Genomic DNA, 13,119 nt, shown 5'->3' with positions numbered 1-13,119 from the left:
CGTGGGGTCCGCTATTTTCCTTACACAGACAAAAGGGAGATTGTGTTTGAAAGCTATCAGTACACCCCGACACTTCTCAGGAGCCGAGGCCGTGTAAAAGGTGGAATAGTGAGGTGAAAGATAACGTTGAGCTGAGAAAACCTGGTCTCTTGTAAACATACCACGTCAATTTGTTGCGATTTGAGGTGATGAAAAACTTTAGCCAGCTTCTGAGGTGAATTGAAGCCTTGAACATTTTGTGAATGTATTTTCAAAAGGGGCAAGGCCATGGCAGCATCAGCATAGCACGCTCAACAAAAAAAGCATAAAGCAGCCAACAATTTCTACTCCCACTGGCGATCGGACCGTGGCGTCCCGGAACCCTGCATAAAACAAAAACAAAAAACCCAGAGAAGAAAAAAAAACAAAGAAAGAAAAGAAGAAAATGACACAAGAAGTATATACAACAGTGCAATCGTGTCACGCCAGTGGTGACGTGCATTCTACACTCGAAGGATACCAGTTAGGGGTGGCTCTACCACCAGACACATGGCTGCAAATGGAAACATCAAAAACATAAGCCCTCAAGGGGCAAAAAGGCAAAAGGGCAATGAACATAATAGAACGGGGTACCAAATAAGAATACTATGAGTCCCAGGACCGAGAACCTCCATGATGACCTCCCCATAGAAACCCGGAGAACCATGGGGGCTAATCGCCTCCCACCCAACTGGCCTACCAGGTCAACCTCCCACCCCGGAGCCCGAGGGAACCATCACCCTATGCCACCAACAGAGACCCGAATAACATCACCTGGGCCCAAAATAGGCTGCAACAGCAGAAAGTCATAGTCCTTAAGTCCAGGAGGAGACCCCCCCAACCAGGGATGGAACCCAAGGGAGCAAGCTGGATTAGTCCCAACCTGGAATGCTAACAAACCAGGAAAGCCCAAGGGCTAAACTCACGGTCCCGTCAGAGAAGTGCATTGGTGAAACGATACGTGGGAGGTCCAAGATGCATCTTCAGCCTGGAGAAGAAAAGGAAGGACTTGATCGCGAAGGGGTCTGAGGGAGGGCCCTCTTGCTGTTGGACGACCGCTCCCAGATGTGGCCCGGAGGAAGTGGCCTCGCCAGAGATCCACATGAATGAGCTGGGCTCTGATCAGCAGCTTCCGGCGAAAGAAGGTGTGAAGATTCCAAGAGAGAATGGGCCTCCTCCGGCGTAGCAACAGAGTGACTGCGGCCCTGGTAGTTGAAAGTGAGGCGGAATGGAAAGCCCCATGCGTATTTAATACTGCATTTCACCAGGACCAAAGTGAAAGGCTTCAACTGGCGGCGCTTCTGAAGAGTGGTCTGGGAGAGGTCCGCGAAGAGCTGGTAGTGTTGCCCCTGGAAGCTGAGATCAGGGTTGTTTCTGGCCACCAAGAGGATAGTTTCCTTAGTGCGGTAATAAGTAAACTTGATGATAATATCCCTTGGGTCCCATCCGGCCGTCTGGGGCCCAATGCACGATGCATGCGGTTAAATTCGAGCCGGTCAATGGGGATAGCGGGCGTCAGCTCCTGAAACAGAGCAGTAGCGGTGGAAGTGAGATCTGCGACCGTTTCCAGGATACCCCTTAGCCGCAAATTGCCACGGTGGGAATGGTTTTCAAAATCCTCAAGCCGTAGCATCGTGTCCGCCAATTCTTTCTTGAGGTCGCACAAATCCTGTTCGTGATTTTCAATGACCGTGGCCGCAGCGTCCATTCTATCCTCGAGATCGTTCGTCTGGTTGCCCAACTCCCGAATTTCTCGCGAAAGACGGTTGGCCAGCTTGGAGGTAGCGGAGGACAATTACGCCTGCAGCATGGATTTGAAGCAGCGCAGGAGCTCAGCATCCCACAAGCATGGAATTGGAGACTGCAGGGATGTCTCTGCTGCCAGGTCTTCCATACCACTAGGATTCGTGGGTAGCGGCGGCGGGGGACCCGAAATCGAGGCCGGGGCTTCACTTGCGGCCTCCGGCGGAAGCCGCGAACTCGTGGCCGGGGTCCTGGAAGCTTCCAGCGGCCGGCCCAAAATCAAGGCCGCGGCTTCAGCCGCGACCTCCAGCGGGTAGGCCGCAAATTCCGGCACGGCCCACCGGGTGCTGGAGGCATGGGCCGACGGTGTTTTTTTGCCCATTGGGGTACCTGGAGGACAAGGGGCCAGCGAGCAAGCAGGGGGACTCCCCCTGAGGGTCAGAAATCGGCCGATGTGTCCGGCGGCCAAGGGAGAAATTCAAAAGGCAGCCATCCTAGTTGCTGCTCCCACATATTACATTTTTATCCTTTGTTTGGGAAAGATAGAACTTTCTTTTGGTGGTATTTGATCACCACTGGGTTTTTTTATTGTTTGCTATATAAATGAAAAAATACTGAAAAAAAATTTTTTTTTTGCTTAGTTTTTGTTATACAATTTTGTAAATAATTTTTCTTCATAAATTTAGGACAAAATTAATTCTGCTAAATTTGTGGGGTAAAAATAACCCAAAACAGTTTTTATTATTTAGTCTGTGTGAAAGCTATAGAGTCTACAAACTATGGGATATATATTTGAAAATTGATCAGTTGAGATCCTAAAATGCCAGACACTGGTTTGGCATATGGCAGTGATCAGGACGCTGGTATGGGGTATGGCAGTGATCAGGACATTATCATGAGGTATGGCGGTGATCAGGACATTAGCATGAGGTATGGCGGTGATCAGGACACTGGTATGTCAGTAGCCAGGACACTGGTATGGGGTATGGGGGTGATCAGCATGCTGGTATGGGGTATGGCTGTGACCAGGATGCTGGTATAGGGTATGGGGGTGATCAAAATGCTAGTATGGGGTATGGCAGTGATCAGAACGCTGGCTTGGGGTATGGTGGTGATTAGGGTGATGGTATGGCATATAAGGTGATCAGGATGCTTTTATGGGGTATGGCAGTGATCAGAATGCTGTTATGGTGAGGATCAGGGTGATGGTATGGGGTATTACAGTGATCAGGACACTGGTATGGGGTAAGGCAGGAATCAGGATGCTGGTTTGGGGTATGGCGGTGATCAGAATGCTTGTATGATGTATGGAGGTAATCAGTGTGCTGGTATGGGGTACAGCGGTGATCAGGACACTGGTATGGCATATTGGGTGATCAGGATGCTAGTATGAAGTATGGTGGTGATCAGGATGCTGGTATGGGGTAAGGCGGTGATCAGGATGCTGGTATGGGATATGGCGGTAATCAGAGCGCTGGTATGGTGTATGGTGGTGATCAGCACGCTGGTATGGCATATGGCGGTGATCAGGGTGCTGGTTTGGCATATGGGGTGATCAGGATGCTGGTATGGGGTATGGCGGTGATCAGCGCACTGGTAAGGTGTATAACGGTGATTAGGGCGCTGGTATAGTGTATGGCGGTGATCGACGCGCTGGTATGGGTTATGGCGGTAATCAGGATGCTTGTATGGCATATAGGGTGATCAGGATGCTGGTATGGGGTATGGCAGTGATCAGAACGCTGTTATGGGGTATGGTGAGGATCAAGGTGATGGTATGGGGTATTACAGTGATCAGGACACTGGTATAGGGTAAGGCAGGAATCAGGATGCTGGTTTCGGGTATGGCGGTGATCAGAATGCTTGTATGATGCATGGAGGTAATCAGTGTGCTGGTATGGGGTACGGCGGTGATCAGGATGCTGGTATGGCATATTGGGTGATCATGATGCTGGTATGAAGTATGGCGGTGATCAGGATGCTGGTATGGGGTAAGGCGGTGATCAGGATGCTGGTATGGGATATGGCGGTAATCAGAGCGCTGGTATGGTGTATGGCGGTGATCGGCACACTGGTATGGCATATGGCGGTGATCAGGGTGCTGGTTTGGCATATGGGGTGATCAGGATGCTGGTATGGGGTATGGCGGTGATCAGGGCACTGGTAAGGTGTATAACGGTGATCAGGGGGCTAGTATAGTGTATGGTGATGATCGACGCGCTGGTATGGGGTATGGCGGTGATCAGGATGCTTGTGTGGCATATAGGGTGATCATGATTCTGATATGGGGTATGGCAGTGATCAGAAGGCTGGTATGGGGTATGGTGGGGATCAGGAAGATGGTATGGGGAATGGTGGTGTTCAGGACGCTGGTATGGGGTATGGCAGTGATCAGGATGCTGGTATGGTGTATGGCGGTGATCAGGGGGCTGGTATGGTGTATGGCGGTCATTAGGGCTCTGGTATGGTGTATGGAGTTGATGAGGGCACTGGTATGGTATATGACAGTGATCAGGGTGTTGGTTTGGGGTATACGGTGATCAGGACATTGGTATGGTGTATGGGGTTGTTTTGTGCGCACTGGGACAGGTGATAGGGCCTCTCTACATTATTTATTATGTAAATACTGGGGCAGTGATCAGGGACACAGGGGCACTAAACTGGGGCACTGGGTTGGCTGGTACAGCAGTGTGTGAATGTACACACTGAATGTACAGGACAGCGGGCGTCAAGGCATCTGGCAAGACAGCGGGTGTCAAGGCATCTGGCAGGACAGCGGGCGTCAAGGCATCAGGCTGGAGAGCAGGCATCAGGTCATCAGGCGGCCTAACAAGGCGGGTTCTCAGACAGCTGACCAGTTTGGATACTGGCAGGATGGTACTGGTTGGAAAGAATTTTCGTTTCTTCTTGGGTTTAGTTACTGAAGCACTGCAAGTAAGTGCAGGGCTGTAAATGGAGGGAGCAGCTAAAGACAGAGAAGAGCTGGAGGATGGAACAGAGAAGGGAGCAGTTTCTACAGAGGACTTCTTTACAGAGTTAAAGGCAGGGTAGGTGCAGCGAGTGGGAACAGGGTACTGACATGTGGTTGATAGCAGGGTATACTGGGCTGTAACTGGGGGTGCTGTGGGAAATGGAGGAAGAGAGCTTTGAGCAGAGGAATTAGAAGCAGGACTGGGTTGTTGCAAGCTGACTAAGGCTGGGTGTAACAAATCTGACCATGTCTGTAGTACTGCTTGAACAAAGCTCAGCTTACACATAGCCTGTCTGACCAAAGACTGCACTGCGTTTATACAATCCACTAGCATATGTTGTGAACATGCTGAATAATGCTTCAAGAAACAATCCGGATCATCCTCCAACAACCATACCAGTGACTCTACTTGATCCATACTAAATGGCAGCAAAAAGTCATCCCTGCTTTCAGGGGTACTGGACAAAGCCAATTCAGCACAAGCCTGGATCAATGGCTGCACCTCAGAAAACAACCTGCCCTGATCTACTAGGTAATGAGCAACCCACATGTGCACTCTAGCAACTGATCCCTGGCATACTCCTTCAGAATCTGATAGCCGTATTCTCTGTCTTCTAAGACTAGCAGAGACAAGTACTCAACCTCCTTAGGATGCATCCTTCACAAATAACAGCCAAGATGGCTTCCCTGTGCAGCCACTTCTGGTCAGGACCTGACTGGCACTGATTGCAGGGCTGGTGCTGCTTAAATATACCTCGTACAATCAGCCTCAGGTGATGGCTTGATTGCAGGAGTGAGATCCTGGCTGCTGAAAGCACCCGCTGGCAAGCACCGGTACTGCAGCCCACACGGCAGGTGAGCCCATTCCTGACACACCCACTGGCAAGCACCGGTACTGCAGCCCACACGGCAGGTGAGCCCATTCCTGACACTATCTATGTAACTATGTATGCAGTGAAAAAACTTGATAATTGGTTGCAAACTGTGATCATGATAATAAATAATGAAAAACATCTTTTAAATGTCCATGAATAAGTGAATGAAAAATGTTGTAATCTTCCACCCATGATGCACTCTTGTGAATTGTTATCAGTGAAGCTTTCACCAAAACTCTTGTAGGCACTCCTTCACTTTATTAATGTGAACTTTAAACAGAAAAGGTCTCAATCCTATTTATAGCCAGGACAAGGCTGGTTGTCCTCTGGTGGATGCATACTGCTTAAACTCCTGTGGAGCGAGAGGAGCCAGTTGGCTGTGTTGTACAGATATTGTACAGCACTGCCCTTTTGAAGCTATTGCAAGACTGAAAGATCTTTTTTATATGCACAAGTGAGTGTGTCTCTTTTTTGGAACAATAAAAGGTTTATTACAGAGAGCACTCCTCCACGTTTTTCTTTCTTTGTATCTGTAAGCATGAGTGATGATTCTGGAGTTCAAGCAATGTTCTTGGTGGGGTTTCTTCACCTTATGCTTGCAGCTCACTAATTTCTGTTATTCTGTGTGCAAGATTTTTTGGGGATATTATTGATTCACTGTATATCTGAGTGGACAAATCTCCCCATCACATCCAGCAAACGAATTGAGAAATGCTCAGATGGTTTATATGAGTCTTTTATGCTAGGAGACTGCTCCTATGCCTGTGACACACTACTGCTTAATATCTGCCTTTCCTTATTAATAATCATAATAATAATATAAACTAACTCTTGCTGCATGCCATCTCTTGAGGTAGACCAGGCATTTATCCCATTGGGGTTGTTCAGGCTTGTTCACCTCAGGAGAGAGACATGTTGTGCTTGGCATGTATCCTCTGCTTATGATCTGCTGCCTCACTGAAATGCCTGTTCCCCTGCTGCTAGATCTCCCCCCCTTCTTGTACCCTTTTTAGCTGCACCCCCCCCTCCTCTTTTATGTATCCTTAATTCTCCATTAAGCTGAGCTGGGGGCCATATCCCACAAGCACTGTACTTTACTTAATTTTGATAGCCCTAATCCTATATGAAAGCAGTATAGCCGGGCAGTGAGTGCCTTACAGTTATAGAAGAGCACCAGCCTTTTATACGATATGGATCACTGGGTTCATAAGAACGCTCCATGCTTGGAATATGTCTTTGTCCTTTCGGAATCTAACTTGTTCACCTATTTTGTGCTTAATTGAAAAGGTTATTACACATCCTGCTACACCTTTGAGTTACAAGGAAGAGGACCATTCTTTTTTGCCTCCTTGCCCTATGCCAGGACATGCATCTACTACTATAAATGGGTTATCCCTGCTTCCTGTGGATGGTGCACCTAGGATGCACTGATACAATCTTAACCTGAAGTTGAAAATATGCCTTTTAGCCCCAAGGATACTAATCTCTACCTCACATTTTATTACATCTATCCATGGGCCAGACAGGACACACCAGAGTCTCCTGTCCACCTTTCCCACATAGAATACCTACAGTCCTCAAATGATGCACATTGAAGGTTCAGGAGGATTCTTTTATTTCTCCATTTTTTCACTGCCTCCATTAGGAGAGTACCCTCTCCTCCCTCCCCCACCACCCCAGACCTATCTCGTTCTTTACTTAATTCCCAATGGCTAACATACAAATTGCCTCTTTAACTGTCAGGGCAAGTGAATGCAGCAAGTAAACATCCCCAAATCCTTTACAATATGCATAAATTAAAAATACAAATTGGTAAAACTCCTGTGCTATGCAACCAATATTTGTCTAAATAGGTTCTTAGCTACTATCCTTGACAAAATCTTGGGGTATAGCTTTGGTCTCCAATCCTTGTTTTGGGAAATCATTGTGGAATTAATAGATCATGAGGGTAGATATGTTTTCCTCAAATGCTCTGCTTTCAGAAGATATTTACTTTGGACAGCATATACTCTACGGTCATGTCCCTACATTGTTTACTTTGGCCAACATATAGCGTTTAAACCAGGGTCATATCTGTACATTATTGTTGACTCTTTTTCATATTGATTTCTTCAGAGAGGAAATACTAATCTTGGGTGATGATTTTAATTTGCTGCATTCATTGGATGACAGGCAAATCTTATTTTTCGTTCTCCTCACTGAACAGACTGAAAAAATGCCTCAACTTATTATGGCTTGTCAACATCTGGCAGATATGACACCCAAGACTAAGGATTTTCTACAGTATATTCAAACATACATAAATCCTATGGCAGGATCTACTTTTTGCTTCTCACATACTGTAATGTTCGTACGTACTGGGCACATGAATAGCTGTGTGCAGCAGCCATTTTGTTTACGCCACAAGTCTCTTCGGCCATTTCTTCATAAGGAAGCATTGCACAGTGTCCTCCCCCCCTTACAATACACAGACTGTTAACAGATGCCAAGACCTTGTTGCCAGTCTATTGATCAGACACCCAGACCTCTCCATTACCCAGGCAGCACAGTGGCTAAATGGGTAGCACTTCCACCTGGCAGTACTAGGGTCATTGGTTCGAATCACCACCTGCCTGGAGTTTGCATTTTCTCCCTGTGCCTGCGTGGGTTTCCTCCGGGTACTCCGGTTTCCTTCCAAACTTCAAAAACATGCTGGTAGGTTAATTGAATTCTGTCTAAATTGGCCCTAGTATGTGTATGTATGAATGTAAGTTAGGGACCTTAGATTGTACGCCCCTTGAGGGTTAGGGACTGATGTATATGTACAATATACTGTGTGTGTGTGTGTGTGTGTGTGTATATATATATATATATATGTGTGTGTGTGTGTGTGTGTGTGTGTGTAAAGCGCTGCGTAAATTGACGGCACTATATAAGTACCTGAAATAAATAATAAATAAATACACAATCCACAATTTCATCCCTAATTTAACTGTCACCATGCTTGAACAATCCAGAGAACTAACAGATATATCAGTCATAAATATCTCAGCTGAAGGGAATAGGCAATCCACATTTCTGCTTGAATGATTATCAGTCAAGACTCTAAAACCTCAGCATATTACATAACTCATGAAGTATTGACAGCACAGCCAGAATATAGACATATTCACCTTTATTAGTTACTGGGTAGCATTTTGAACCCAAACACCCCTATGCATTGAGGTACCAGAGTGGATTAGACCTCCACACCCCTCCTATGAGAAATAGATATTAGAAACATGTAATATCAATATCGATACTGAAGGTAATTTTATGCTGGACAATAATCACGGAACACGGTAGGAATTCAGAAATATCAATACTTTTAAGAAACTGTATTTGGGACTTGTTCATCACGTGGTGACCTCATGCAGACTCGCTCCCAGGCCATGCTATATTGACACACAGAGCACTGCTTGACTACCCCCCTCCCGCTCTCCCCTCACTGGCTGTGATGACAGCAGCAGGAGCTAATGATGGATCGAGATGGACAGTGCTGGGTCGGGTAGAGATCAGACTCTGATAAGTATTATGGGTGGGGGGATAAGGGAGAAATGCACAGAGAAGGTTTTATTTGCCTTAATGCATAGAATGCATTTTTACATTTCTTCAGTTACTGGTTTACAGGGCCCCCTTCCCCCCAAAGCACACCCCCATGTAGTAGCCATTTTTAGTAAACTGCAAAAATATTTTTGAAAAATGCTTAGAGGTATTTTACTGTGGATTTTGAAGCAGTAGATATCGCTTTGTGAATGGAGCCCATAGACTTAAAGGGAGACTATGTTTATTTATTTTTCAGATATACAGGTAAATGTTTTCATCCTAGTATAAATTATTTTACCAATATTTTTATTGTTTGCAAATCATTTTTCTGCGTATGGTTTGATATTTCAAATGTATATGGGCATTGTTATTACATATGTAGGCACTGTTTATTGTTGTTGCACTATGGTTGTGTCCCAGGAACTGTTAATGTATACTTTTCGGACGAGATCTTTGACGATCTCTTCTGTTGACATTTAGGTCAAAGGAATGGAATTGAGGAATTGCCTTATCAAACACACCATTATAGTACGAGGAGAAAGTGTTTCCATGCCTCTGACATGTTCCCAGGCATCTGATGGCAGAGATGCTTTTACAAAGGTAATAACATGTGCAATTCTCAAATACTGAAGTATTAGTATTAGTGCTCTAGTTTAACAGTTAATAAAAGTAAAAATCAATTTATTTTCTAACAACTGTTAAAAAAAAGACAGGATATTGCAGATCTATGCCATTCCTGCTTGTGTTGTAGGCTCCATCAGCGTTGGATTTATACTTTGTGTCCCCCACAGGCTAACTAATTCATCCTTTACTTCCATTGTGATTTTGCATAATGTTACTTTTCACATGATGTACATCTTATGTCACATGTTAAATACATGACATACAGCTTGTGTTACATGACACTTTGACAGTGCAGTGAAGGAAGGACGGATAAATTTCTTGGTTTTCCAAAGTTCCTATTTTGTCACTGATCAAGAAGTCTGACGGAAGACCACCTATGGTTGTGGTCACCAGAAGGCCATGGGCAGTTTAACACCTTGCAGTGAGCAGGTATTGTGATTTATTAACGAAGCAAACATGAACAAATGTGTTGCATGTGCACACACACTTTGAGAGGCTTGATAGAGCACTTGGTGATCTGGCTGGCCCTGGGTCACAGCTTAACCCCGTCTAATGAGTTTAACTAAAGTTCATAGACTAAATCACTGTATCATAGTGTTTAAGTAGCATCCAGACTTCTGGCATGCTCTAGGATCTCCTGGTAAATAAATGTAGGTTAAGAGGTTAAGAATATATTGTCACACCTAGACTTAATCAAGCAAGTTGCATGGGGAAAATTGAGGGATTTTGTTTTTTTGAAAAAGCTATTAGAAATAAAGGTTGGTTGCATAGAAATCATAAAATATTTTACAGGCAGACACTTTCTAGAGTTTCTTATATTCCTCACTAGTGCTGCAGATCAGGGTTCAGCTACCATTCTACAAATGTAAACCAATAAAGTTGAAAACGGATTTGATTATGGAAGAAGAGCACTACATAAATTGTGTTGTACTGTATTCTATTGTTTTGTATTATATGATAAACAAAATAGTTTTATTATGTCCATAGATAACATTCCTAAATATACAGTTTTAAGGAAAACAGAACAGTGAGCAACTACATAAAGTGTCTTGTTTGAATTTTCTATTATAGGGCATTTATGGCCGAATGTTCATGTGGATAGTGAACAAGATCAATGAGGCTATTTTCACGCCAATGCCCAAAGAAGGAGCAAATGAACGCAGGTCTATTGGATTATTAGACATCTTTGGTTTTGAACATTTTAATACTAACAGGTAATTTATAAAAAAAAAAATTATAATTTATTTAAAAAAATGCCAAAAACTCCTAAACTCAAGTTTAGGAGCTGCCAGTGTACATGAAGCTTTATGGGGGCTGAGATGGGTGCTGCACCCAGAAGGTTTTTTTTTACCCTAATGCCTAGAATGCATTAGGGTACAAAACCTTCTGCCTTTAGAGCCACTTTAATACACTGTTAAGTTAGTTCCTATGAATACATGTGTAGCACCCTCTAGTGTGCTACTAGAATAGTGTAGACAATTCTATTGTGTAACTGTGTGAGTCTGTGATTAATGTTGGGTTACTGCCAATCAAGCTGGTTGGCTTAACAGGTTGGGACTCTATTGCCTCCACCTGGTTCTGGAGGACCATTGGAACCTTCCAGAAGCCAGTTGGCGGAAGAGTTAGAGACCTAATCTGCATGTTTATGTGAGTCTAACCAATCCCAGGTTTGGAGGCTCTGGTAGAGTGGTGGACCAAACCACAAATATGGGAGAGTCAGGCTGGCAGGGGAGTCGGGTGGAAGATAGAGTGCTGATGAGACTGTCGGTGGCCTATGAGGGGTCCCCTAGATCTATCCTAAAGAATATTCCCTTATTTTTCCCCACTGTGTAAGGCACAAGAGGTATTAATGAAACATTTTGAATGAAGGAAAAAACAATGTCTAATATTAAGTATTTTGTGGCTTATTTCTATCACACACCATTTCATTTCAGCCATAACAGTACTTAGATACCCACATAATTATCTTTTCAGCTTTGAGCAGCTCTGCATTAATTTTGCCAATGAGCATCTGCAGCAGTTTTTTGTGCGTCATATATTCAAGCTGGAGCAAGAAGAATATGCTGCAGAGCAGATACAATGGCAGCTTGTGGATTTCTCAGACAACCAACACACATTGGACATCATTGCTCTAAGGCCCATGAACATCATCTCACTTATTGATGAAGAAAGCAAATTTCCCCAGGTAAGGCTCTAACAGCAATCCTGCAAACAATTAAGCCTTACAGAACAAATCCAGTCGAATGTTACTAACCACTGCTAGCTATACCAGGATTCAAATAAAAAAGAACTCACAGACAGTATATTTAAATTTTTTCTCATGCAAAGTAAAACCTCATGTATTACTGTTGTAAGCTATATAAATCATGATGCATTGTTATGTATGTTACCTAATGTAGTATGGTACTTAATAATCTGAAAAAAGAACAAGGGGAGTCATTTCCTCCTAATTCCCTGCAACTGTTTTTTTTTATAATTGTATCTTCATTAAAGTTTCCAAACTATTACAAAAAAAAAGGAAACCATGTACATCAAGTTTCAGAAAAGGTCTCTCAAATGAGCAGATGATTTACAGTCACATTGCACAGTGTATCGGGTTTCATATATTCAAGTACTCAATGTCTGTAAAGTGTACAAAGAAAACAGGAAAGCAAGATCTTAATGAGACGGATTGACATCAGACATATGCATATGCTTCAGCTAGGGGTGGGACTAGCCAATTCCAGGTGATTGCATATCAAAGGTACATATGCCAAAATAAGGTATATAAAACATAAAGGGGACATTGGCAATATTAAGCAATGTTAATACGTTATGGAGGAAGGAAAAAAGATGAAGGGATATAATTAAAAGTACAATTATCCTGGGACCGATTGAGAAGAGGATAGACCATACTCAGACCGGTCCTATGACTGTAACACAGTAGAGCTATGAGGTACTCCATTCTCCTAATGTCCTCAACAGTATTCAGTATTTGGGAAAGAGAGAGCGAATTAGTAGATAGCTAGCATATTGATATAGCTCTTCCTGCAGCAGTTAAAATATGTAACATCAATTCCTTACAGTGTTTGGCAATTTTGGGTATAGGCAAATCCAACATAAAATGGACAGGGTCAGAAGGGAAACAAGTTTCAAATACTGTAAAAAGCATGTGCGAGACAGATGCCCAAAAAGACTGGAGGCGCGGGCACAGCCAAAAGATGTGGTATAAAGAGCCCAATTCACTGGCATATGTCCAACAAGTTTTTGATAGTGTTGGGTTGGGGGAGTTCCTCGGGGGTTTTGTACCAGAACATTAACACATTGTAAGTAGTCTCTCTCTGT

At 44.0% G+C, this 13,119-nt stretch overlaps 1 protein-coding gene across 1 annotated transcript in view; it reads left to right on the top strand.

The window, feature by feature from the left end:
• Window positions 1–13,119, top strand: part of MYO7B (myosin VIIB) — a 211,668-nt gene that overhangs the window by 62,122 nt on the left and 136,427 nt on the right. Inside the window, exons 11-13 of the mRNA XM_089665566.1 lie at window positions 9,652–9,771; window positions 10,867–11,009; window positions 11,770–11,980. Of these exons, the coding sequence (XP_089521692.1) occupies window positions 9,652–9,771; window positions 10,867–11,009; window positions 11,770–11,980 (474 nt within the window). The remainder of the gene's footprint in view (window positions 1–9,651; window positions 9,772–10,866; window positions 11,010–11,769; window positions 11,981–13,119) is intronic.

This window comes from Staurois parvus, unplaced genomic scaffold, assembly GCF_062004578.1.
Source record: "Staurois parvus isolate SC_StPar_1 unplaced genomic scaffold, SC_StPar_1.0 ptg000049l, whole genome shotgun sequence".
Classification (NCBI taxonomy): Eukaryota; Metazoa; Chordata; class Amphibia; order Anura; family Ranidae; genus Staurois; species Staurois parvus.
This window is presented reverse-complemented; position numbering and strand designations above follow the sequence as displayed.